This window comes from Tachyglossus aculeatus, chromosome 11 (genome assembly GCF_015852505.1).
Source record: "Tachyglossus aculeatus isolate mTacAcu1 chromosome 11, mTacAcu1.pri, whole genome shotgun sequence".
Classification (NCBI taxonomy): domain Eukaryota; kingdom Metazoa; phylum Chordata; class Mammalia; order Monotremata; family Tachyglossidae; genus Tachyglossus; species Tachyglossus aculeatus.
Window position 1 is genome coordinate 41,451,163 of NC_052076.1, and position 24,130 is coordinate 41,475,292.

A 24,130-nucleotide genomic window follows, 5' to 3' on the forward strand; every position below is an offset into this window, starting at 1 on the left:
CGATTCTTTCAACCCTGAAGCAGTCTTCTTTTTTCCGTAATTCCTCTTTGTCCAATCTCCATGGTTTCCCGTTCCTGAAATGAATAGCAGAGAAAGATGAAGACCCAGAGCCTGAGAAGGTGCAGAGAGAAAGTAAAGAGGGGCAGGAAAAGACATCGAGGCCCATTACAAATCGTTTTTAGGTTTCAAAAGATATACAAGTCTGTTGCGTGCTTACTATAAGAAAATGTGTAAAAAGAACTGTGCCGTAACCTGTTATTTGAATGTGTTTCATGTGTGAGAATTTTTTGGTTTTGTTTTTTAAATATAATTACTAGTTATAGGTGAACGTCTTTCATCTTCAGTGAATTCTTCACCAACTGTCAGCAGCTTCGTGGGATAGGAAAACGATGCTTATTTTGTAGTTGAAAAGGATTTAGTGTTTCAGTGAATTAAACTGACTTACGATTATGGATATCCTGGTTTTTAGACATGAGGCTGCCTATCGCACTGATTCTATCTCTATGTTTAGTGAATTTTTAAGATGTTCAGTGACTTTTGTTTTTACCAATGATGGACAATTTGTATATTTTGTGTAACCATTTACTCTCTTTTTGTTTCCCCAGTATATTTTTGGAGATTTTAGTCCCGATGAGGTTAAACAGTTCTTTGTGACTCCACGTTGCTCTGTTGAGGTAAGACTATCATTATATATTTAGATATCATAACTTTTTAATCAAAATTAGTTTAAAATCCTGAACAATGTAGAGTGATCTTGGGTGACTGAGATAAATCAGTCAATAGTATTTATTGGGAGCCTAGTGTGTGCAGCGTTCTAAGTTAAGTGCTTGGGAAAGTACAATACAATAGAATAGGTAGACATCCCCGCCATTAACATGTCCTAGTGGAAGGAGGAGTGCTGGCCTGCGAGTCAGAGGATCTGGGTTCTAATCCTGACTCTGCTGGTTACTTGCTTGCTGTGTAACCTTGGGCAAGCCACTTCTCTTTGCCTCAGTTTCCTTATTTGTAAAATGGGGATTTTATGCCCGTTCTTTCTCCTGTTTAAACTATGAGCCACATTTGGGCTGGGACTGTGTCTGACCTGATTAACTTGTACCTGCCCCAATGCTTAGAACAGACTTGATTCATAGTAAGTGTTTAACAAGTTTAGTAATAATAACAATGTGTTCATAAGTTCTGGTGGCCTGAGGTGAATCTCAAAATGCCTAAGGGATACACAGCCCTTAAGTACATAGGCAACTCAGAGGGGAGGGTGGGGAGGGTAAATGAGGGCTTAATCAGGGAAGGCCTCTTGGAAGAAATGTGATTTTAAGAGTGTTTTGAAGGTGGGAGGGAGTCCAGGGAGGACGAGGGGAAGGGGTCGGTGGCAAGATAGATGAGCTCAAGGTACAGAGAGTAGGTTGGCCTTAGAAGAGCATATTGGGTTGTAGGTGATAAGTGAGGTGAGATCAGAGAGAGAAAAGTGCTTTGGGTACCCCAAAGCCTATGGTAAGGAGTTTATGGAGGTTGATGGACAGTCATTGGAGGTTTTTAAGGATTGGAGAGAGGTGGACTGAATGTTTTTTCAGACAAATGTCTAACGCAGTGCGAATGATAGACTTGTGAAATACCATAATGGTTCAGACTTGCTTGAAGTTACTTTTTAGTGTGTGTGTGATTTTAGTGGGGTATTATGATGCCCATGGAAGGCTGCAGATCTGTATACCTTCTAACTAGATATCTAAGCCTTTTGGCAGCTAAAAGCAGCCATAAGAATTGTTTTATTTCACAGTGGCTTGCCCACTGCATTTGTGTATGAATATGAAGGAGGGAGAGAGGGGAAGGGGGGTGGAGAGTTTGAGAGCAATGTATATGTAGTTTGTCCAGATACTATATTGTCGATTCAGTAGATTGTCTTCATTTGATTTAAATCTTTGGAGGAGACGTAAGTGGAACAAATCAAAAGAGAAGGTGGAATTAATGGTAATGAGTAAAAACAACTGTATCTTGAATTTATCTAGTGCCTTTATTCCTAATAATAATATTAATTGTAATTGTGGTACTTGTTAGACACTTACTATGTGCCAAGTGCTATTCTAAATACTGGGGTAGGTACAAATCAGCCAGGTTGGATTTAGTCCCTGTTCCACATGGGGCTCGCACTCTTAATCCCCATTTTACAGATGAGATAATTGATGGATGCCTAAGTGACTTGCTCAAGGTCACACAGCGGACGTGATGGAGCTGGGATTAGAACCCAGGTCTTTCTGACTCCCAAGCCTGTGGTCTAGCCACTAAGCCGTGCTGCTTTTCTAAGAACTTGAGCTCTTTCAACTTCCTTTTGGAATAGAGAACAACAGATGTTAGACCTGATAGGGAAACTGAGGTCCGGAGTGGCAAACTGTCCAAAGGCAAATGGCACAGGTAGTGTGGCAGAGCTGAAACTTCTCTACAAAAAAAAAAAAAGAATACAGAAAATCTGGTTTACCATACTGCTTTTCTGTTGTATTTTTAATTTTTAGTGTTTGCTTCAACTGCAGAAGTTATATTGCTGTACTTTCTCTGAGTCTCATGGATTCATATGTTAACCCATTCATTCTGTTGCCATTGAGAATGTGGTATGCCATAGTCGCTAATTGTATCTGGCACCGCAGCCAGTGTAGATGGACACGATTCCCTTCTGTGCAGAGATTGTTGGGACTGATTTTGACCATCCCTGATTAGATGGTTAGGAAATACCCTGTTTCAAGAACAATAATTAGTGGAAGGGTTAGAATATTCCTTCTTGGAGTGAAAATAAGTTCAGTTTCCAAGAAGGCCTATTATCGCATCTGCCTCCAAAAGGTTACTGTTTAGTCTTTCTGCTTAAGTTAGTAGGAATTGGTCATCTATTAAGTCTTGACTATTTCAGTCAGTAAATCCAAGCCATCTAATAAAGAGCTGCCATCGTATTATGTGACACCCTAGAATTTTTTTCCCTTGAAAACTGGCCTGTGGTTATGTCAGAGGCTCAGTATGCCTGAGTCATCTGCTTACATTCAACATAATTACCCACAGATCTTTAGGTAACTTTTGCCCAGGAAGTTTTGAGCCTTACCTTGAGGAAAGAATGATTTACCAATACTTTTAGAATAAATAGAATTTTGGTTCACGCATTTGGTTACTTAACTGTGGATATCTTTTATACTCTGTGTACTTACTCAAGAGAACTTTGGAAAGACACTGCATTTTTCCTTCTTGATTCCCCCCCCCCCCCATCACTTTGCCTCAACCCTCAGAAAGAACAGTGAAACATTTTCTCATGCTTCCATTTGACTTGGAATCCTTTCCGCCTTTCCCTCCCCATACTTTGAAACAGAAGGGTGTTTCAGAGTTTTGGTGGTTTAATACAAGGATGGAGATAAATATCAGGTTTGATGAATGCGCATGCAACGTTTGCTTTAATCAATTAATGGTATTTATTGAGCACTTACTGTGCGCAGGCACTGTACTAAGTGCTTGGGAAAGTTCAGTATAACAGTATAGCAGAGATGCTAGAAACATTCCCTGCCCACAACAAGCTTATGTTTAGAGGGGGACAGACACTACTGTAAATAAATGAATATTGTGTTTCTGTAGTTCTCTGGTTCATTCATTGTCATATTTATTGAGCACTTACTCTGTAGAGCACTGTACTAAGCGCTTGGGAGAGTACAATGCAACAATAAACAGACACATTCCCTGCCCACAACGAGCTTACAGTCTAGAGGTGGGGAGGCGGTCATTAACATAAATAAAGAAGTTACAGATATGTGCTCTGCAGTAGTTCTACGGCACTTAACATATATATAATTCTATTTATTTATGTTGATGCCTGTTTACTTATTTTGATGTCCGTCTCTCCCCCTGCCAGTTGTGGGCAGGGATTGTCTCTCTTTATTGCTATATTATACTTTCCAAGCGCTTAGTACAGTGCTCTGCACACAGTAAGTGCTCAATAAATACAATTGAATGAATGAATGAATGAATGAAACGTGTTATTATCAGGGTCTTCTCTTCAAGCATTCTTCCAGTGATAGACTTTTAAACGTTTGGTTTCGTTTACCAAAGTGCTGTTCCTCTAGTTATTTGTGCTGGTCATCACTGAGTAGTTTGGTGACAAAGTAGATACTTGACTGAGTGCTTTCTGGAGCCTTTTCATTTTGCCTGTTTTGTGAGGTAGCAAAGGAAATATTTCTTAGTCTGAGCACAGCATTTCCCAAAGGCTATTAAGTTCTTTGCTTGATCAGTTAAGCAGTGTTATTGACACTCTGACTTCACTGGCATTTTTGTTAGTATTCATGAGATCACTCAGACCAAACTGTGCATCTACATAGATTGCTTTAATCAAAATATGATTTATGTCTTTTGAACAAATGTTCTATGTTGAAATAATTGAACTTTAAAAAAAAACCACTCCAGGTAGTTCTAATGAAGAGATCAAATGCTGTTTATTAAATTACTTTAAACGCTTTTTCCCCTGCAGCTTCCTCCATACAATGAATCCATTTTATGTGGCAGTCAGTCCACAGATGAACTCCATGATGGTAAGTTGATCGTTAATGTGTTTTCCCCTCTTAATTAGGGGTGGAGGGGCTTTGGGTGCAGGAATGTCTCCAAAAAATACTCTGGCTTTTATGATGGTATGGCAGAATATTTTATAGTCTTAACTTCCTGCTTGATGAGCATGAGTACATACATGTGTATAGTAGGCTGCTTCATAAACATTTGCTATTTTATTGTCATTTTTGAGAATGTTAGTATATTTTGAGCAAGCATTTATTGTAACTGACCCTTTTTCTTCTTACAAATTTAAGATGTGTTCATTCTATTACACATTTTTGTTCTGATATAAAGGGGGTTTCTAAGTGAACTAAATTGGTTGCTCTGAAGTAAGGATTGTATAACCTCTGGTACAGGGAAGCATCTTTCTTTTCTCATAACAGTTTCCAGAGCAACAGGTATGTATCACTTTTCATTATTTCTCTCCTTTTTCAAAAAACAAGTTTATCATAAGGCTTCCTGCATTGATCCTGTTGCTGGTAAACAGTCTTCTAAGCTTGCTAGTTTTGGAGCATGTTTTCCAGAAGTGGATGAGTGACGGCTTTGGTGAACTGTTATATACATTCTTGTTGAGTCTCTTGCGGTTCCCTTGGGAATTCTCTTGGTGTTCTGTTGGCCTGCTCTAATTGCCACTGTACTGCCACTTGAGTCCAAATCTCCTGCTTTTGCAACAAAACATAGTTAATATCCACAGCGTTTGTTCCTGAGGTGGGGAGCTGGGAAGATTTTGTTCCATTTTATTGCTACAAGTTACCAGGTGGTTAAAGTTAGTCCTGAAATTAATATTCTTGTATTACGGGCTGGGTTTAAACTGTGCTTCTAGTCTGTTTTCGAAGACTTTAGAGTCTGGGGCATTCCTACTGTAGGTTTCCTGCTGGCCTTTGGTGTTGGTCGTTGGTCGTTAGTTTTCCATTGGATTTAAGGGCAGAAATAAGTGTTATCTGAAAAATAGGTCCACCATTCACTTCCTTAAAATGGTCTACGCTAGACAGTGGGTGGAAGTGGATAAGCTTCTACGTACATGTTGAAAGTACCTTCAGCTCAGGGGTCCTCTGTTATACCCAAGTTAACTTCTTGTGATTCCCTAATAATCACTGGTAACTTTTTTTAATTTCAAAGAGCCCATCAGTGTATAAATGTCTTACAAGGTCCTAATCAGTCAGCACAATGTCCACATATTTTTATAAAAGAAGTAAAGATGTCAGTTATTTCAAATTCCCTTTTGTGCTTTATAACCCTAGCACTTGACATATATGCTTTCCAATTAAATTTTGCCTGCCTAGAATAGTCAGTTAATTTTAAAATTTGAGTATTTAAATGGTGTTACTATTTGAGAACTCGATTACAGTTGACTCCACTGAAGTCATGAGTTAGTTTTCCAAGCAAATCCAACTGCCTTGTATGGCTTGTATGGCATTTTGGTCCATACGAAGTGTGTGTTTGTGAGAAACATTATGAGGAGTTTTTTTTTCCTTTTCCAACATCAGATTAAGCTAATAAATTGGGCTTTATGTCAACTGACGTGCCCTGCGTTATGCATGTGGATGTCCATTGTGATGGCTTCTTAATGAACAGTTCAAGCCAGATCGGGCAGAAGTCCTGCCTCTGATGTGAACTATGCCTATAATGCAGTTAGCGCCTGTGAAATATTTTTAATAAGCATCATGCTGACATAGTCCTGAAAAGGTCAGACCAATACCACTTCCCCAAACCGTAACTGCTTCATGGTGTCCAAGTTTAAAATTAAGATGTAAAGACACTGAAGGAGCTGTCTATGCCTATTATGAATAATCAAAATCTTGCTCAAGCTGCATGGTGCACAGTGCATACTAATTCTTAATACGCATTTACAGCATACACATAACGCATTGACACGATACATTGTAACATTTCTAAAGAGTATCTTGTCAATGTGTAGTATTCTTCATACCTTCAGGTGCATCCATTTCAATCCATACAACATTGCATCCTCGAAACATCACGGAATGGGTTGAAACAAAGATGCCTGGAAGCAAAGTGGACTGTCAACTTCTAGGTACAATGATGAAAAGTTGATTTCTTTGAAAGAGTTGATTTCTTTTGTATTCTTTTAAAAAGGGAACTAAATACAGATACTATAGACACTGACAGAGGGAAAAAATTGAGCCTACCCGTATACTTTTTAATAGATACTTTCACTCTGAAAATTAATTTTATGGCATTTTAGGTAGAAAGATTGGTTTTTCTGGTGGTAGGGATTGCCACAAATAGTAAAAGTACTGTTTACAATAAATTGCAACCCACTTAAAGAATCATTTTTGCTTTTATGTTATTCTATTTTATAAATCGCCTGTAAACTTTTCAAGGAGCCACTAAACCTTGAATTCTGGAGGAGGACGGAAGTAAAGATATAAGGCAAGGGCCTTCCCTGATATTTTTTAGAGGTAAAGACTGGAGAGTCAGTGGCATTAATGAGGAGACTTTTATAGTCAGGTGCAAGATAAAATAGACATGCTAAATGGAATAAATGACCTACTTCACCTCAACTTTTAAATAAAATCTTCAGTAGTATGTTCAAAATAAACAGATAAAATCTCTCTTAAATTTTTAGAGGCCAAATATCCCTTGCCTGATGTTTAAAATTCCCCTGGGCTTGATTATCCAGGTACTTTAATATTCCCCATTCTCAGTTAGGCAGGTGACCAAAATGCCTCAGATTTCCCATCAAATATCCTTACTGGTTTCTTTTGCCTAGGATATCATTGGTTTCCTGTTCCTACTCTCCTCTAAATGTCAAATGATTTGACCTGTCTTTTAACTTGTATTGGCACCCCAAGAATACTTTCTTTAGATACCCCATACATTGAGTGCTCTAGGGCTTTTTCCTTGAGCCAGTCTCCTGCAGGTGTGCTTCTTGGACCCTCTGTGAGAGAAATCATGATTCCTAACTCACTATACCATCTTAACAGGGACCCTGAACTCCCCACTGACCACTCTAATTCTGTCATTCTAAAATTTGGCAGTTTATGCCTGTTTTTAGACAGGTCTTCAAGGTCAAATAAGGCAATATCCTGCCATTAAGAATTAGTAACAAGAAGTATTACAAGGGAAGAATGTGATAGAGGTTCCCAATGCATAGTCAGATTATACTGATAAATGTAATCTAGGTCTTTAGTATGCTGCTCTATTATTTTAATTTTTCCATTTTAATGTGCAGGAAAGCAGATCTAAATAAACATTACAGAAAGGAATAAATGGAAGAATAAATCAATCTTGATTACTAGTAACTTTTGAACACCTCTGAGGTCTCAGGAATTGGAGCAGGCTAAATATTTTAAATGATAGATGACTAAAGTGCTCAGATACCTTTGATCATGAACTGGGTTGCAGTGCTCAAATACCACCAAGTAGAATGATGTTGATGGACCTCCGATCTTTTCGTTAGGATTTTCAGGGGTATCGGAATTTGGAAAAGTGAATTTTTTTGGAGTGGTGATATGAAATGGTATTAAAACGCAGCAAGTTTGATTTTTTGTGTGTTGTGTGTGAGATTGGAAGGGATGGGAAAATTTCTACAGGATATGTGAGCTTAAGAAGCAATTAGTGCATTTCCACTTACAGTCATTACATAAATACCATGGGAGAATTTTATGGATGTTTCCAAAATTATCTGAATACAGCAGAGTACAAGATTTGATGATAACATGACTCTGGCGCCTTTCAGAGTAGTCCCACATAGAAGTGGGGCTTCCTAGTTACTGAGAGGTCCAATCATGCACGATGCCTTGGAGACAAGGTTTTTGTGTCCGAATCCTCAGTCCAGTATGTGGACTGAGACATGTCGATGTGGATATAAAGAGCGTTTTTGAAGTAAGGCTTTTGAAATGAATTTATTTTGAAATAAAGTAATATACTCTAATTTCCTATTGTTAAATCATTGAAATCAGTTATATGTAAAAGGCAAAAAGACATTGACTTCTTGGTTTCCCCATCTAGGTTCTACTGCCACACAGTTCTCAATGTTCTCGTAACTGTATCAATACATCTGTTTAGCAGTGTTTTTTTGTGAGAATTACCATAAGTGTCCCACATTTGAGATTGTGAAGTTTCTTAAGGTATGCGTTGTGAATACTTGTTTTCGGATTGCTAAAATACCTATCTGCTGATAGGAGACCCAAGATTCTATGATGAAGATAAAAGGTCATTGAAAATTAGAGAACTGGCATCCTATTTGCAACTTTAGTGAATTTCACAGTTTATGAAACATGGAAAATTGTATTTTGCTTACTTGGACTTAATGGTAATTCTGAGTAAATAAATATAATTTTAGGCTTTGATTATGTCAATGAGCATAATTTTGTCATACTGCAAAATACATGTTTGTAGTATGATGCATTATCATAGCTTTTCATTAATTGTCACTGCAAACTAATAGATGAGGCTGTTTTGAAAAAAAAAATACCACTTTTTAGAAATGTATTCAGTAAGTGTATGTTGAAAGAGTGGTTCTGATGCAAAAATAAGTCCACCACTGATTGGACAGGAAATTTGTGGAGAATGAGATCTCTGGTCAGATATAACTTTAAGAGCAATTTGGATATTTGCATTTTAAGTCTTGTAACTCAACTAATGGAGCATCTTTGTCTTCTTTTAACAGGGGAAGAATACCAAAGAATTGAATTTGGTGTTAATGAAGTTATTGAGCCAGATGCCTCTGTGCTGAATAACACTAACTACAGTATTTCCAGTACACTGAATCCTCAGGCTCCAGAATTTATTCTTGGTTGCACATCTTCTCCTAAATCCCATGACGACTTACGTAAAGAAAGCAACTTTAACTCTGTTGACTGCCAGTTCCCGGGCCCGGCCCTGGCTTTGGATAGTAATTCTAATGTCGAAGCTGAAAACGCCGAAAATGACAGCCTTTCTGGGGGCCTTGGACAGAAAGAGCGCAAAAAGAAGAAAAAAAGACCGCCTGGATACTACAGTTACTTGAAAGATGGTAGTGATGGTCTGATCCCTTCAGAGACCCTTGTAAACGGTCATACAAATTCTTCCGTTCTGAACAATATGAGCACAGAGGATGCGGAGTTTATGGGAGATGTACCTTCATCAGCCAGCCCAAGGACTTGTAACAGCCCTGAGAACTCCGTGGACTGCATCAGTGAAGTTGTGTCTGATGATTCTGTTTCTAGCGCGCTCGATAATGCTAGGACTGCAGGGCAGCCTGAGCTATGTGGTGTTACTAATTCCGAACAATCTTGCATCTCTTCAGAGGCTGGCAGAGGCAGCCCATTAAGGACAGCTGTTGCACAGCCTTTTCCTGGTACTGATACTACTGAAACTCTCAGAGTTACTAATGGACAAACACTTGAATCCTCTGGTGAGGGCACAGCTGCCAATGGGGTAGAATTACACACTGTGGAAAGTTCTGGCACAGCTCCGGCTAAGCATGAGGATGCTTCACCTACTGCTGAGACCACGACCCCCGTTTCAGGATCAGTCTCTGTTAATCAACCTCCCAAATCCTGGGCTAGTCTTTTTCACAATTCTAAGCCCTCTGCTTCCACACCCGTGGCCTATGTTGAAACTAAATGTACCCCTCCTCCCACTTCTACTCTGGTCCCTGAAAAACAGGTGGAAGTCAAAGAAGGGCTTGTTCCAGTTTCAGAGGATCCTGTAGCCATAAAGATTGCAGGTATAGTTAAAAAAGGTGGAAGTTGAAAGTGAAGAAACGGGCAATCGCAGTAGGCTTTTAAGTACTGATTTCAAATTGCTTGGAGTGCTAGAATTCCCGCAAACCCTAACGCCAGCAAATTGTAGAAACTGGCTGAATTTGGAGTAATCCTAGGATTAAGGTGTTTACCACAACAATCTCCACTCTTCTCCTTTTTAGGCTACTACTTAATATTATTATTCCAAGTAAAGTATATTGTGAAACCAAGAAAATGAAAGAAAGGGTAAAGGCCAAATTGAATGAGAAATGGTATGGAGAGAATTCTAGTTTCTGCATTATTGGTTAAATAGCATGATGTATTGTTTATTCATTATGTTATCATGTGATGAACTAGCCTTATTCTACAGGGAGATAGTTGCTATAGAGACTAGGCCAAATTTCTCATTTGTATAGCGTCAACTTTGTCTTTGCAACGTAAGTCCTTTTTTTTGATTTCCTTATTGTATGGAGGGAATTTTATTAATCTTAAGGACAAAAGAGATTGTGATGTAACATCTAGCTCTAAAACAAATTTCTTCACCATTATCACACCTCCATATCTGCTCCGGGTTGGAGAAGTGTTATGAAATATTATGGCTCATTAGGAACTTGCTTTTTGAAAGGTCTAAGAAAATGAATACAGCTATGTCTTATATTTAATTTGCTGTCATGGAAATAGCTAAATGCAGTGATTAACAACCCATGCATTTCATGTGGCAGTTAAAATAAATTGAAACATAAAGCCTGTCAAAAAGTGCGAAATACAAAGAGATATATGATGAAGTGAAAGAATGTTTGATTCCTATTCAGCTAAATTTGAAACTTTTGTTTTACTGAAGAAATATCACCAAAACATGATTACAGTGAATTTACTTTCTGGCAATGTTATTTTATTGGGTCAAGGCCAATTATTTTTGATTCACCATATGTAGAGATATTACCTTAATAATCAGCCTAAAAATTGAAAGCAGCAGAACTGCAAGAAGCAGACCTAACCAGTTGATTTCAGTTTTTGGAAGGGAGATTCAGCCTATAGCAATTGGCTAAAACTCAGGACTTGTGATCAGAATTAGATTTATTTTCTGCAAGCATTTCTCCTACAAAAAAGACTAGCAGAGTGACTTAATATTGTTTAGTTCTGTTGACTCTGGTCCATAACCCCAGAAGTCAGTTACATTTAAAATAAACCCTGGAAGAGCAATGTCGTCTTTAAAACAGACTATCATTGACCTACCATTGTATATTTAAGAGATTACCAAAGTCATCATCTAAAGGTCTCTTTGTCAATATTTAGATTTGAGTATTTTCTATAGGGTGAAAGGGCTTGATTTGTTTGCTTTTAGTAGAGCAGAGAAAAAGTATTAGAGTAATCAAAAGGTGGTTAGTCAGTGAATTTTGAGTAAAGTATAAAAAATGGGCTTTGTTAATCCGTCATATTGAGTGCTTATTGTGTGCAGAGCACTGTACTAAGTGCTTGGGACAGTACCACATTACAGAGTTGGTAAAAATGTCCCCTGCCCACAATGAGCTTACAGTTTAGAGGGAGAGACCGACAATAATATAAAGATTGTTTTATATACTTTAGAAATCAAATAGTGCTCTCGATAAAAATGAGTAGAATCACTAGCAGAATTTGCCACACACATCAAATAATGCAAAATGTGCATGTCTTATAGTTCCATCTACATGAGCTGTATTTTAAAGCAGAATTTTTACTGACTCAGTTTACTTTCTGAAAAGCCTGAAAAATGGAAAATGGTTGTCTTTTGATATGTGTGGATAATTTAAATGCAGCAAATTTTTTTTGCCCTTCTTTTGAAATTACTATGAAGTGAACCTTTTAAGGAATTTAGCCAGATGAAAAATATTTTAGAAATGTCACCTTCCTTTTCAGGTCTGTTATCAATTGGATTCTTTTGTCAGGTGTCAGATGTGAATTTATATGTAGAAAGGATATTTGTGTCACTTAAATTTTTTTATGCTCATTTAAGATAATGCTTACAGGGAAGTCATTTCAGAAGCTTGGTTGTAACCTCTGTAATACATTCCTGAAATCATTTAGAGAAGCAGCGTGGCTCAGTGGAAAGAGCCCGGGCTTTGGAGTCAGACGTCATGGGTTCGAATCCTGGCTCCGCCACAAGTCTGCTGTGTGACCTTGGGCAAGTCACTTAACTTCTCTGAGCCTCAGTTCCCTCATCTGTAAAAATGGGGATTAAGACTGTGAGCCCCACGTGGGACAACTTGATCACATTGTATCCCCCCCAGCGCTTAGAACAGTGCTTTGCACATAGTAAGCGCTTAACAAATGCCATCATTATTATTATTATTATTACTAAGTGCATTACTCATTTTGGGCTTATGCAGGTACTGAGTGTGATAGTCTTTCATTGAAGACTTATTTCCACAAATACTATGTGTTATTTGTAAAGTTCAGAATGGTTCAGCATGTTAAATTATTTTTGAATTCTAGGATTTGAAAGCCACGTTAGCATTTATTGAGTTTGATTCTGCTGTTGAAAGTAATTTTAAATTGTTCATTCTTGTTTAGCAGTAGATATAGTTCTTTATGTGGTTGTTTAATAGGTAAAATTCAAGCCAATTCAGGCAAACCCCAGGTTATGGGCACTCTACAGGGCATGCAACCCAGGGACATGTCCAGCACTGATTTCTTACGTGCCCTGAGACTATTATGTCTCCCCCTTCTCCCTCCCACCCCAAATCCAGTGAACTGGAAAATCAGTTCTCTCCTCCTCCTGCCCTACTCCCTTCCCTTTTTTCCCGTTTTTTGTGCCCATCCCAAATCTCCACACCTCTATTGGTGGCTTTTTCTTCCTTCCCTAGCCCTGTACCCCTCCCGCCCCACATGTGCCCATGCACTGTTTTAATTAGTGATGCAACTGGCACTGCCACCACACATCCACTACTCCTCAGGCTGCACCAAGCCACTCTAAATCATGTGAGCCACCACAAGTCACGTTAAACCTTGCACTCATTTGCAAACCTCTAGGAATGTGTATCACTATTAGCACATCTGGCTCAAGACCACTTTTTCCAGATGTGCCACCCATATCTAACACTGTCACATCTAGTAGGCTAGAAATTTTCCTTTTCTTAAAAGTAGGATCCCTTTCTAAAGCCATTATCTACTTCCAGCCTCATAAACCTTGGCATCTTTATTCCTTCAAATGTGGGAAAACAAGATAAGATTGTTTTAACTCATGGATACGAAAATTATTTGAATAGATGGAAATAATAAAGTGAGAATGTCCAAAATGCTCCCAATCCTTATCTCCAGTATCAGTCAACTAATATTTAAGAATGGTCATGGCTTTTAATGTTCTCATTTTCCCTTAATGTGGTTTTAATAATTGTAGTATTAGTATTATGGTATTTAAGGGCTTACTAAATGTGTCAAGCACTAAACACTGGGGTAGATACAAGAAAGAGCCTGGGCTTGGGAGTCAGAAGTCATGGGTTCTAATCCTGGCTCTGCCACTTGTCAGCTGTGTGACTTTAGGCAGGTCACTTAACTTCTCTGGGCCTCAGTTACCTCATCTGTAAAATGGGGATTAAGACTGTGAGCCCCATGTGTGACAATCTGATTACCTTGTATCCCCCCAGCGCTTAGAACAGTGCTTTGCACATAGTAAGTGCTTAACAAATATTATTATTATAAATGCAAGTTACCTAGCTTGTCTTTTACTACTGGATAAAATATAGGTTTGAGGATACAGTTGAGCATGGATAAAAGATGAGCCACTTATAAATGGCAATAAGTGTTTTGGCATTTCAGATCGATCAATCAGTCGATATTGAGAGCTTACTGTATGCATAGCACTGTGCTAGATGCTTGGGAGAGTATAATATGAGTATAATGAGTATAATATGAGATACATTCCTTGCCCACAGTGAACTAAAAGTCTAGAGGGTGAGACAGACATGAAAATAAATAAATTTGTAGTACGTAGTATATAGTACATAGGTGCAGTGTGGGAGGGTGATGTAAGGGAGCAAGTCAGGAAAATGCTGAAGGGAGTGGGAGACAAGGGAAGTAGGACTTAGGTCTCTTGGAGAATATGTGCCTTCAATAAGGCTTTGAAGTTGGGAGAGCATTTCAGGCCAGAGGCAGGATGTGGGCTAGAGGTCGGTGATGAGATAGACAAGATCGAAGTAGAGTGAGAAGGTTAGAATTAGAGGAGCCAAGTATGTGGGCTGGTTTGTAGTAGGAGTGTAGCGAGGTGAAATGGGAGGGAGCAAGATGATTGAGTGCTTCAGAGCCAATGGGAAGTTTCTTCATGATGTGGAGGTGCATGGGCAATCACTGGAGTTTCTGGGGAAACGTGGCCTGAATGTTTTTGTAGGAAAATGATCCAGACATCAGAGTGAAGTATAGACTGGAGTGGGAGAAGCAGGAGGATGGGAGGTCTGCAAGGAGGCTGATAGAATAATCAAGGAAGGATAGGAGAAGTGCTTGGACTAATGTAGTCATGTAGTTGGATGGAGAGGAAAGGGTGAATTTTAGCAATGTTGTGAAGGTCAGATTGACAGGATTTAGTAATGGATTGAATACGTGGGTTGAACGAGAGGAGTCAAGGATAACGCCAAGGTTACAGGCTTGTGAGACAGGAAAGATGGTGGAGCCATCTACAGTGATGGGAAAGTCGGGGAGGACAGGGCTTGGGTGGAAAGATAAGAAATTCTGTTTTAGACATGTTAAATTTGAGGTGACGGTGTGACATCCAATAGAGTTGTCTTAAAGGCAGGAGGAATTGCGGAACTGCAGAAAGGGAGAAAGACTAGGGCTGGAGATGTAAATTTGGGGATCATCCGCATAGAGTTGGTAGTTGAAGTCATATGAGCAAATGAGTTCTCCAACGGAATGGGTGTAGATAGAGAATAGAAGGGGACCCAGAACTGAACCTTGAGGGACACCCACAGTTAAGAATTGGGAGGCAGAGGAGGAGGATGAGACTGAGAATGAGCAGCCAGAGAAATAGGAACAGAACAGGAGAGGGCAGTGACAGTGAAGCTGAGGTTGGTTAATGTTTCCAGGATGAGGAGATGGTCGACAGTTTCGAAGGCAGCTGAGAGGTTGAGGAGCATTAGGAAGGAGTAGAGGACCTATGGATTTGGCAGGTAGGAGATCATTGGTGATTGTTGAGAGTGTAGTTTCTGAAGAGTGACGGGGATGGAAACCAAATTGGAGGGGATTGAGGAGACAGTTGGATGAGAGGAGCTTGAAACAGAGGATAAAAACAGCTTGTTCAAGGAGTTTGGAGTTTGCAAACTTCTTGCAGTTAGTCGTATTGAGCACTCACTGTGTGCAGGCCACTGTACTAAACACCTGAGAGAGTACAATACAACAATAAAAAGAGACAAACCCTGCCCACAACGAGCTTACAGTCTAAAGGAGGCAGCCATTAATATAAATGTTACAGATATGTTCATAAGTGCTGTGGGGCTGGGTGGGTGGTGAATAAAGGGAGCAAGTGAGGGTGACATAGAAGGGAGAGGTAGAAAAGGAAACGAGGGCTTAGTTGGGGAAGACCTCTTGGAGGAGATGTTCCTTCAGTGAGGCTTTGAAAGGGGTAGAATAATTTTTGGATATGAGGAGGGAGGGCGTTTCACCAGAGGCAGTACGTGGGCGAGATGTTGGGTACAGTGAGGAGAGGTTAGCATTAGGGGAGCAAAGTCTGCCAGCTGGGTTGTAGTAGGAGTAGTGAGGTGAGGTAGGAGAGGGCGAGGTGATTGAATGTTTTAAAGCCAATGGCGAAGAGTTTTGGTTTGATGCGGAGGTGAATAGGCAAGCACTGGAGGTTTTTGAGGAGTGGGGAAACATGGACTGAAAAAAAAATGATCCAGGCAGCAGAGTTAAGCATGGACTGGAATGGGGAGAGAGAATTCATGGAGGTCAGTGAGGAGCCAGATACTGTAATCAGGGCAGGTTAGGAAAAGTGATTGGATTAACATGGTAGTTTGGATGGAGAGGAGAGGGTGGATTTTAGTGATGTTATGAAGGCGGAACCGGCAGGATTTAGTGATGATTGCGTACGTGGGTTGAATGAGAGAGAGGAGTCATGGATAACGCCAGGGTTTTGGGCTTGTGAGACGAAGGATGGAGGTGTCATGTACAGTGATGGGAAAGTCATGGGGAGGACAGGGTTTGGGTGGGAAGATAAGTTCTATTTTATACATTTTCAGTTTGAGGTGACAGGAGGACATCCAAATAGAGGTGTCTTGAAACCAGATGAAATGCGAGAGTGCAGAGGGAGAGAGATCATGGATGGAGGTGTAGATTTGGTTGTCTTCCATATAGAGGTAGTAGCTGAAGCCATGGTGAATGAGTTCTCCAAGGGAGTGGGTGTAGATTTAGAATAGAAGGGGCCCAGAACTGAACCTTGAGGGACATCCACAGATAGGAGATGGGACACAGAGGAGGAGAACACTAAAGAGACAAAGTGAGCAGCCAGAGAGAGGACAGTGTCAGTGAAACCGAGGTTGGATAATGTTTCCAGTAGGGATGGTCGACAGTGTCCAAGGCACCTGAGAGGTTGAGGAGGATTAGGATGGAATAGAGGTCATTGGATTTGGCAAGGAGGGGATCATTGGTGACCTTTGAGAGGGCGGTTTCTGTGGAGTTAAGGGGGTGGAAGCCAGATTTGAGGGGGCCTAGGAGAGAATTGGATGAGAGGAACTCGACAGCCGGTGTAGACAACTCATTGTGGGAGATGGGACAATAACTCCTTGCACACAAGGAGTTTACAGTCTAGAGGGGAAAAGAGACATTAAACTAAATTGAGTACCTCTTTGAAACCTGAAAGAGGACAAGCCAGCTGAAAGTGATTGTTGGGTATTAAAGTGGATGAATGGCCACTCTAAGGAAGGGGGGGGATTGGCTTTGAAATCCTAGAAGGCCAGAAAGATGGGTCTTAAGGTCTTTTCAGCTCCATTTGGAAACGCTTAGCTCTTTCCAGCACTGCTCAGAAGTGCCATCTTTTCTGAATCCGGGGAGGAATAGGTCTCCGAGTCGAGTTTAAAAAGCCGAGGGGATGAAATCAGTGATCTTAACCACAAACGTGGAGCTGGCACTTATATTTGGAATGTGGCACATTTAATTCCTGCCCACCAGAGAGAGGCTGGGAGAATATCAGGTCAGTAGAGGAATTAAAGCTATTTGATTCCTTCCAGAGAGCTTCCTCAAGGGAGGTAGAAGGGCTATTAAAAGGCAGAGGGTCTGCACCCAGGTCCTTGTGTTATGGGGCAGGAGTAAAGGCCAAGAGAAATGATATCAGTACTGTGTAGTTCAAGGGCTGTTGGAATGAGAGGGTGTGAACTGGGCACCAGGGAAGACTTGGTATTGGTTTCTTGGCAATGCCTTACAAGGGCTGCTCACAGAGAGCTGATAGTCTCTCAGGACAGGAGGCTTCTGGAAAGGCAGCATAGGAGGGGCTGTGGGCTGAGCATGGCTAGGCCAAGTGCAATGTAGCCATCTGGATGCTAGGCTCCCTACCGTGGAGGTTTGCACAATGCAACAGGAACAGGATCAGGGCTGTGAGATGACTGTCTGATTCAGTATAGGCAGTCATCCTCCTCATGAGTTCCTATGACCTATCATCTCTCTCTGTCTCCTGCTAAGAAAAATCAGTTTGTTTGAACTTGGCATTTCAGCACATCTTAAAGGCTGGGAAGGACAGACTGCAGAGGCAAAGCCCTGTAAGTGGAGACTGATTCACCTGTTCATGTTACCCCACAATGTGCTGATGCACCAGATAGCGGCTCAGGGATCTGATGGTCTGATCTCAATAACCCCCTCAGGATTTCTCCTAACCTGACCCCTTCGTGCGCCAGTTGGGGTGACATTTGTCTACGAGAAATGTTCTGAATATTTGTTTGCGGTCATTAAAGTGGCCACAGGGAGTCAGTCTCATTTTTATTTAAGAGAAATGAAATTGATTTCTATACTCTCCCAGGCCTAAATAATCAAACCATTCATTCTAATTTATTATATTTTGTGGAGAATGGAGAAACTCTAAAGCAGTCTCGTACAGGCCAGAAATTCAGCATTTGTGGCTGATAGATTTTTCCTTTCCTTTAAGTGTAAATTAACTATTTTGGGTTATTGACAAGCTCAGGGGAGAAGTCCTGCAAAAGAGGTGCTTGCTAAAGCCTCACAGTGGGAGTTGTAGCTATAATGCTTCCTCTGCTGCCTTTTCCAATTGCCATGCTGAGTGCCTGCAGTGCTGTTCTTAGGCTCTGAACCCTGTGAAGGTCGGGGAGAATACAGGATTGCTGCAAGGTGATGCCCAGGGTAGGAGCGTAAAACTTGGAAGTAGCAATGGCAGCACTGTGGATTCCCAAAATGACAGTATTACACCAGGAATTGGCAAGGAAGCAGGTCAACTTGACATGACATTGGTGTGGAGCCACAACCAGGAAGGCTGGTATGCAAACCAGTTTGACTTTAATCAATTAGTGGTATTTACTGAATGCTTAGTGCAGAGCACTATACTAAGAACCTGGGAATGGGGAATACAACAAAGAAGGTAGACCCGTTCCCTGCCCACAAGGAGCTTGCAGTCTCTAGAGGGCTTGGCATGTTCTCCTTCATTCATTCATTCAATCGTTTTGAGCGCTTACTGTGTGCAGAGCACTGTACTAACCGCTTGGGAAGTACAAGTTGGCAACATATCCTTCGTCAGTGCCAACTGTAATACACAGTTCAAGCAATTCAGTATTCTACTGTAATTTTTAAAAATGATATTTAAGTGCTTACTATGCCAGGCACTGTACTAAGCACTGGGGTAGTTATAAGCCAATCCGGTTGGTCGGAGTCCATGCATTTTACAGATGAGGTAACTGTCAGTTAACAGAGAAATCAAGTGACTTGCCCAAGGTCACAAAGCAGACAAATGCAGAGCCCAAGATTAGAACCCAGGTCCTTCTCACTCCCAGTTCTGTGTGCTATCCAGTAGGACTTGCTGCTTCTGTGATTGTGAAACTCTGTAAATTCACTCCTGCTGTCATCTCTACTGCTTTTACTCTCTAAGACTCTGATCTGTGGCAGAAGTAAGGTATTTTAGCTCTTCTCTTTGTATTGCTTCTTGAGAATTCTTCTCAGGTAAAATATGCATAGCAGGTATATAATACTGGAGAAGGTGTACTTTGAGCAGAAATGTGTAAGGAATGGCGACCCATTGATAATGCTAAAATTAAACGTTAAGCTCTAGGGTATCTTCCTGAATGTTAATAATTGAATATTAGAATTTTATTGAATCTCCATTTTTTGCAGGGGCATGTATGTTGAGAAATTAGATATGTCCTTCTGGGAACTAACTTTGAAGGGGATGATCAACTTGCAGACGGGCCACTTTCAGATGCCTGAGTGGGGAGCGTTAGTGAAAAATTGGAAAGTAGCCACTGGTCAGAAGCTGCAGCTTTGTGAACAGGGAGCTAGGGTATGAAAGCAGTGGCTCTGGAGCAGGTCAGGGTGGTTCAGGGGTCCCCGCAGAGGACCGTTATACGTTCAGAAACCCAAACAGATGATGTAGCGTGTCACTGACTTGTGCTGCGTGCACATTCAGTGTAATGTGATGCTGTCATTCTGAATGGGAAGAAGCAGTCATTTTTTTCCCCTGCCTCAGGAGGGGCAGATTTCTAAAGCCAACCCTGCATACAGACAGTTTGGATTGTTTTATTAGGACTCACCTGCCCTCACAGCGCTTACGTACACATCCTTATACTCAGTTACTTCCCTTTCCCTTATTTATTTTAGTGTCTACTCTTTGAGGTCAGGAATTGTTTGTGCCGACTCAGTTGTGCCCTCGCGAGTGCAGTGTTCCGCTCAAAGTGTCCAATAAATTCTGTTGGTGGATTAAATAACAAAACAGGAAGTGTTACCAGAGCCTTTTCAGAGGTGCTCTGTGAGACCGTCATGGGGAGCCTCATTTAAAATTTCACAAGACACGGTGAAATTCTTGCCTGAAGGCATACCCACTTGTCGGCTTTTACCCACCCATCCTTGGCTGCCGGCTTAGGATTTCCCTTTGGCGTGACTGTTGGCATGGTGGTAAAAGGAGGACTGAAGGATGCCCTGTGCATCCTTGTCCTAACTGAATGTTGGTATTGTCTCCCAAGGCTGGGGAAGTAGAAAAGAAAAGGGGCTAAAACTCAAATCCTCCCTTCATTGTTTCTTTTTGCAGAGATTTGCCTAGATGTAGTTTGTCTTGTAATTTGAAATCCTGCTCCCTGAGCTGGATTCATTTTACATAGACTGGCTGTGCATTGCCTTTTCCCAGTACTTCTTTGTAGAAAAGGAAGGTAAAAGCATATCTCATCTATGCACGCATTATCCTCATATCTTGGGAAAGTGGGAGGGAAATTTGGATCAGCTATATTTTACCAAAACTTCCTACTTGAGTCCTAGAATCTTGCTTTGCTGTAGTATAAGCTGTTAGCTTCTGGACAGCAATATAATTACATTGCTCACTCTACACATGGATTTGTCATTCATTATATATGCTCAGGATACAATTCAGTTTTAAGGCAAGGGACACCCATATATGTTTTCATCTAAAATATACTGCAACAGCCATTAAAATAATAATATCAGGGCAGTAAGCTTAGCGAAGGAAGATATGCAAAATTATACGTAATATTAAACTTTATGCATTAACTTGCAAAATCGGACACGGCTTAGCAAGCATGGACACTTTCTGAAAATAACGATAAACAAGGAACTAGTAAATAATGCTTTGTAAAATGCATAGACGTGTTATCTACAGATTGCATCTTTATGCAAGAATCAAGGAATTGTAATCAGTTGATACTTATTGAGCGCTTACTGCGTGCACTGTACTCAGCGCTTGGGAGAGTGCAGTGTAACATAGTTGGTAGATGTGTTCCCTGCCACAATGAGGGATGTTTCTTTTAATGCCAAAAAGTTTGTATTATGTATATGGAACAGTCGGAATGTTTCTGAATAGGTCACGCTTGCTTGCTTTCTTCTTCTAATATGTATTTTGATGACAGAGGCCTTGAGCCAATAATTAATGTTAGGTACTTGGCTGTCGAATGCATGTCCTAAAGTATGTGTTTCTGGGATAAGCAAAATGGTGGGCAGAGGGTGTTTGGAAATGACATTGAGTGTATGGAGTATGTTCCATTTTTACTGCCAACAAAATGTGGAAAAATCAAACAGAATATTTTATACTTTACCATCTAAATAGTTGGCTCTTTAGAATTATTTTGAATATCAAAGGAGGTTATGGAAAACAATTTTCACGTATCAAATTGATTGTCAGTAGAAAAATTTTAAAGAAACTGTAAAATTTCAACTTATCTGATATTTTCCTTGACTTTTGTAGGTGTGTTTAATCAAGGTAAAACACTGGGCTGTATATTTGTATCAGGTTTGAGAATTGATTTACTTGTGTTGTTCTGTAAGCAAGCCTTTATTTGCTAAACATATTATCTTTAAATCTACAGAGTTACTGGAGAATGTAACACTAATACACAAACCAGTATCTTTGCAACCCCGAGGACTGATCAATAAGGGAAACTGGTGCTATATCAATGCTGTATCCTTCCCTAAAGCCTTCAAAAAAATATTGTTTTTGTTTTTTATGATGCCTGCTTCCTACTGTATTGAAAATCCAGATATTCTCACGTCTCACTACTGTCATGGATGAATGTTGAGGGACAACCATCTCACTATTCATACAAGCAGCCTGTTGTCAGAGTTGGAGAGAAAGAACCCTGAGCTAGATAGACCATTGATCTGTTTGAACAGTGATATGTTTCAAGGTTTTAGTACCGAAAGATGTATAGATCTCTCGGCATTAGTTATGCAGGTCAGTATGCGTAATTTAAAATAAATCGGAAAATATCCCAGAACCACTTTTTAATTTTGTGATTGTTTTTAAAATAAATCCTTGCAATCATTGATTTCTGGGAAAATTACAAAAGAGTCCTTGGCCTCAAGAAACTCACAGACTCTTTAAGTTTCTAGAAAACGTTTAATATGCCTTATTTCGTCATCTCCTGGTTGATTCCTTAATGCTGTTATTCAGACATTGCAGGCACTGGTTGCTTGCCCTCCAATGTACCATCTGATGAAGTTCGTTCCATTGTATACAAAGGAACAACGGCCATGCACATCAACACCAATGATAGACAGTTTGTAAGTAGCATTGTTTCTGTTTTACTGCTAATTCCTCTCACAGCTCGGTATATTTGATTGTTTAGTGGAATCATGTGTGTGCGCATATATATGTGTGTGTGTGTGCATATATATATATATATATATATTCATGTGTATATATACCTATATATGCGCACACACATTTGGTAAGGATTTGGGTTAGCCTCTTATCAGCGTATTGAATTGACTTTGGCTAACAAACTGACAAAATTAAATAAGGGACAGAGATTTTGTTTGTTTAGCTTCTTGTGAACATCAGACCCAGGGAGAATCTTTTAGCCTTTACCTACTCCTAACACCCTCCAAAAGAACTCAACCACTTACTGTAGTAAAATACCCAATTTTCATGATTTACACTTAGTAGTTACCAAAGGTACAACTATATGGCTTCAGGAGCCATCACAATAAATAAAAAAATAAATGATGGCATTTGTTAGGCACTTACTACGTGCAAAGCACTGTTCTAAGCACTGGGGAGGATACAAGGTGATCAGGTTGTCCCACGGCGGGCTCACAGTCTTCATCTCTATTTTACAGATGAGGTAACTGAGGCACAGAGAAGTTAAGTGACTTGCCCAGTCACACAGCTGACAAGTGGCGGAGCGGGATTTGAACCCATGACTTCTGATTCCCAAGCCCGTACTCTTTCCACTGAGCCACACTGCTTCTTAAAGGCAGCATGTGCTTCTCCCTCCAAGTCATAGTTTTCTCTTGAGCCATATCTGTCCTTGGGTTCAACCAGGGTCCCTTTCCAGGTTTCCAGCACCTGTGCATCGCCCCTAAAGCAGCTCCCAAGATTTCCCAGCAACCTACATAAGAGGGACATTGAAAGGGCAGCAAAGCAATGCCAACGACACTCACCCCAGAATTCAGTTAAATGTATACTCTCTTTTGGGCATAAGAGGGACCACGAAGACTTTTTAACAGCCTCTCCTCCCCTTCCACAGAAAGGGGAAAACAGTCTCATTGAATCCCTATTTAATAATTCTAGGAACATTGTCTCTTAGCTCTGGTCTTCCTGACTTTTCGTGATTGAAAAGTGACCCGTATCCCAATAACATTTTTCTTTTACTTTTCAGTGTTCGCCTCATGAATGAATTTACCAATATGCCCGTACCGTCAAAAGCCAAGCAAGGTGAGCAGAAAGCTAGCCGAAAATATTGGATGATGCATCTGTTGCTTATAACTGAGAACAAAGCAATGGTTTTAAGAACTCAAAAGAAGTTAATTTGGGAATGCAGCCTAACTTGTTTCCAAGATCCGACCAAACCAATTAAAAGTGTTCACGGGGAAAGTCATAAAGATGATTTCAAGTACTATTTTTCATTTTTGAAGAACTCATTAAAGAAAACTCAAGTTGTATGACTAATCTTTGACCAATGTTATGCCTGTGCACAACCATGTCGTCCAACATTGCACTGTTGTTGAATCCAGATAGAAGCCTGTTTTGGGGAATTTTCCCATAATTTTTCAATTTTCAGTTTTTTCGGGATTTACTCCAAATCCAGTAATGAAAGCACCTGTAAGAGAATTGACCATCTGTAATTACCAGTCAATACCCTGGGGAAACACTAGATTGGTAAAATAATGCCATGTAATTTTATACTACTCATTCATTGGCATTGACAATAAAATCCCAGTCAAGGTAACTACTTTTAGCACTTGATATATTGAAT

At 40.2% G+C, this 24,130-nt stretch overlaps 1 protein-coding gene across 2 annotated transcripts in view; it reads left to right on the forward strand.

The window, feature by feature from the left end:
- The window catches only part of USP10 (ubiquitin specific peptidase 10), a 66,058-nt gene that overhangs the window by 26,130 nt on the left and 15,798 nt on the right, over positions 1–24,130 (forward strand). Inside the window, exons 2-8 of one of the 2 annotated variants that reach the window (XM_038753780.1) lie at positions 606–674; positions 4,484–4,544; positions 6,497–6,595; positions 9,197–10,237; positions 21,740–21,831; positions 22,324–22,433; positions 23,534–23,589. In XM_038753780.1, coding sequence (XP_038609708.1) covers positions 606–674; positions 4,484–4,544; positions 6,497–6,595; positions 9,197–10,237; positions 21,740–21,831; positions 22,324–22,433; positions 23,534–23,589 — 1,528 coding nt within the window. The remainder of the gene's footprint in view (positions 1–605; positions 675–4,483; positions 4,545–6,496; positions 6,596–9,196; positions 10,238–21,739; positions 21,832–22,323; positions 22,434–23,533; positions 23,590–24,130) is intronic. The other variant, XM_038753781.1, reaches the window with a different exon arrangement.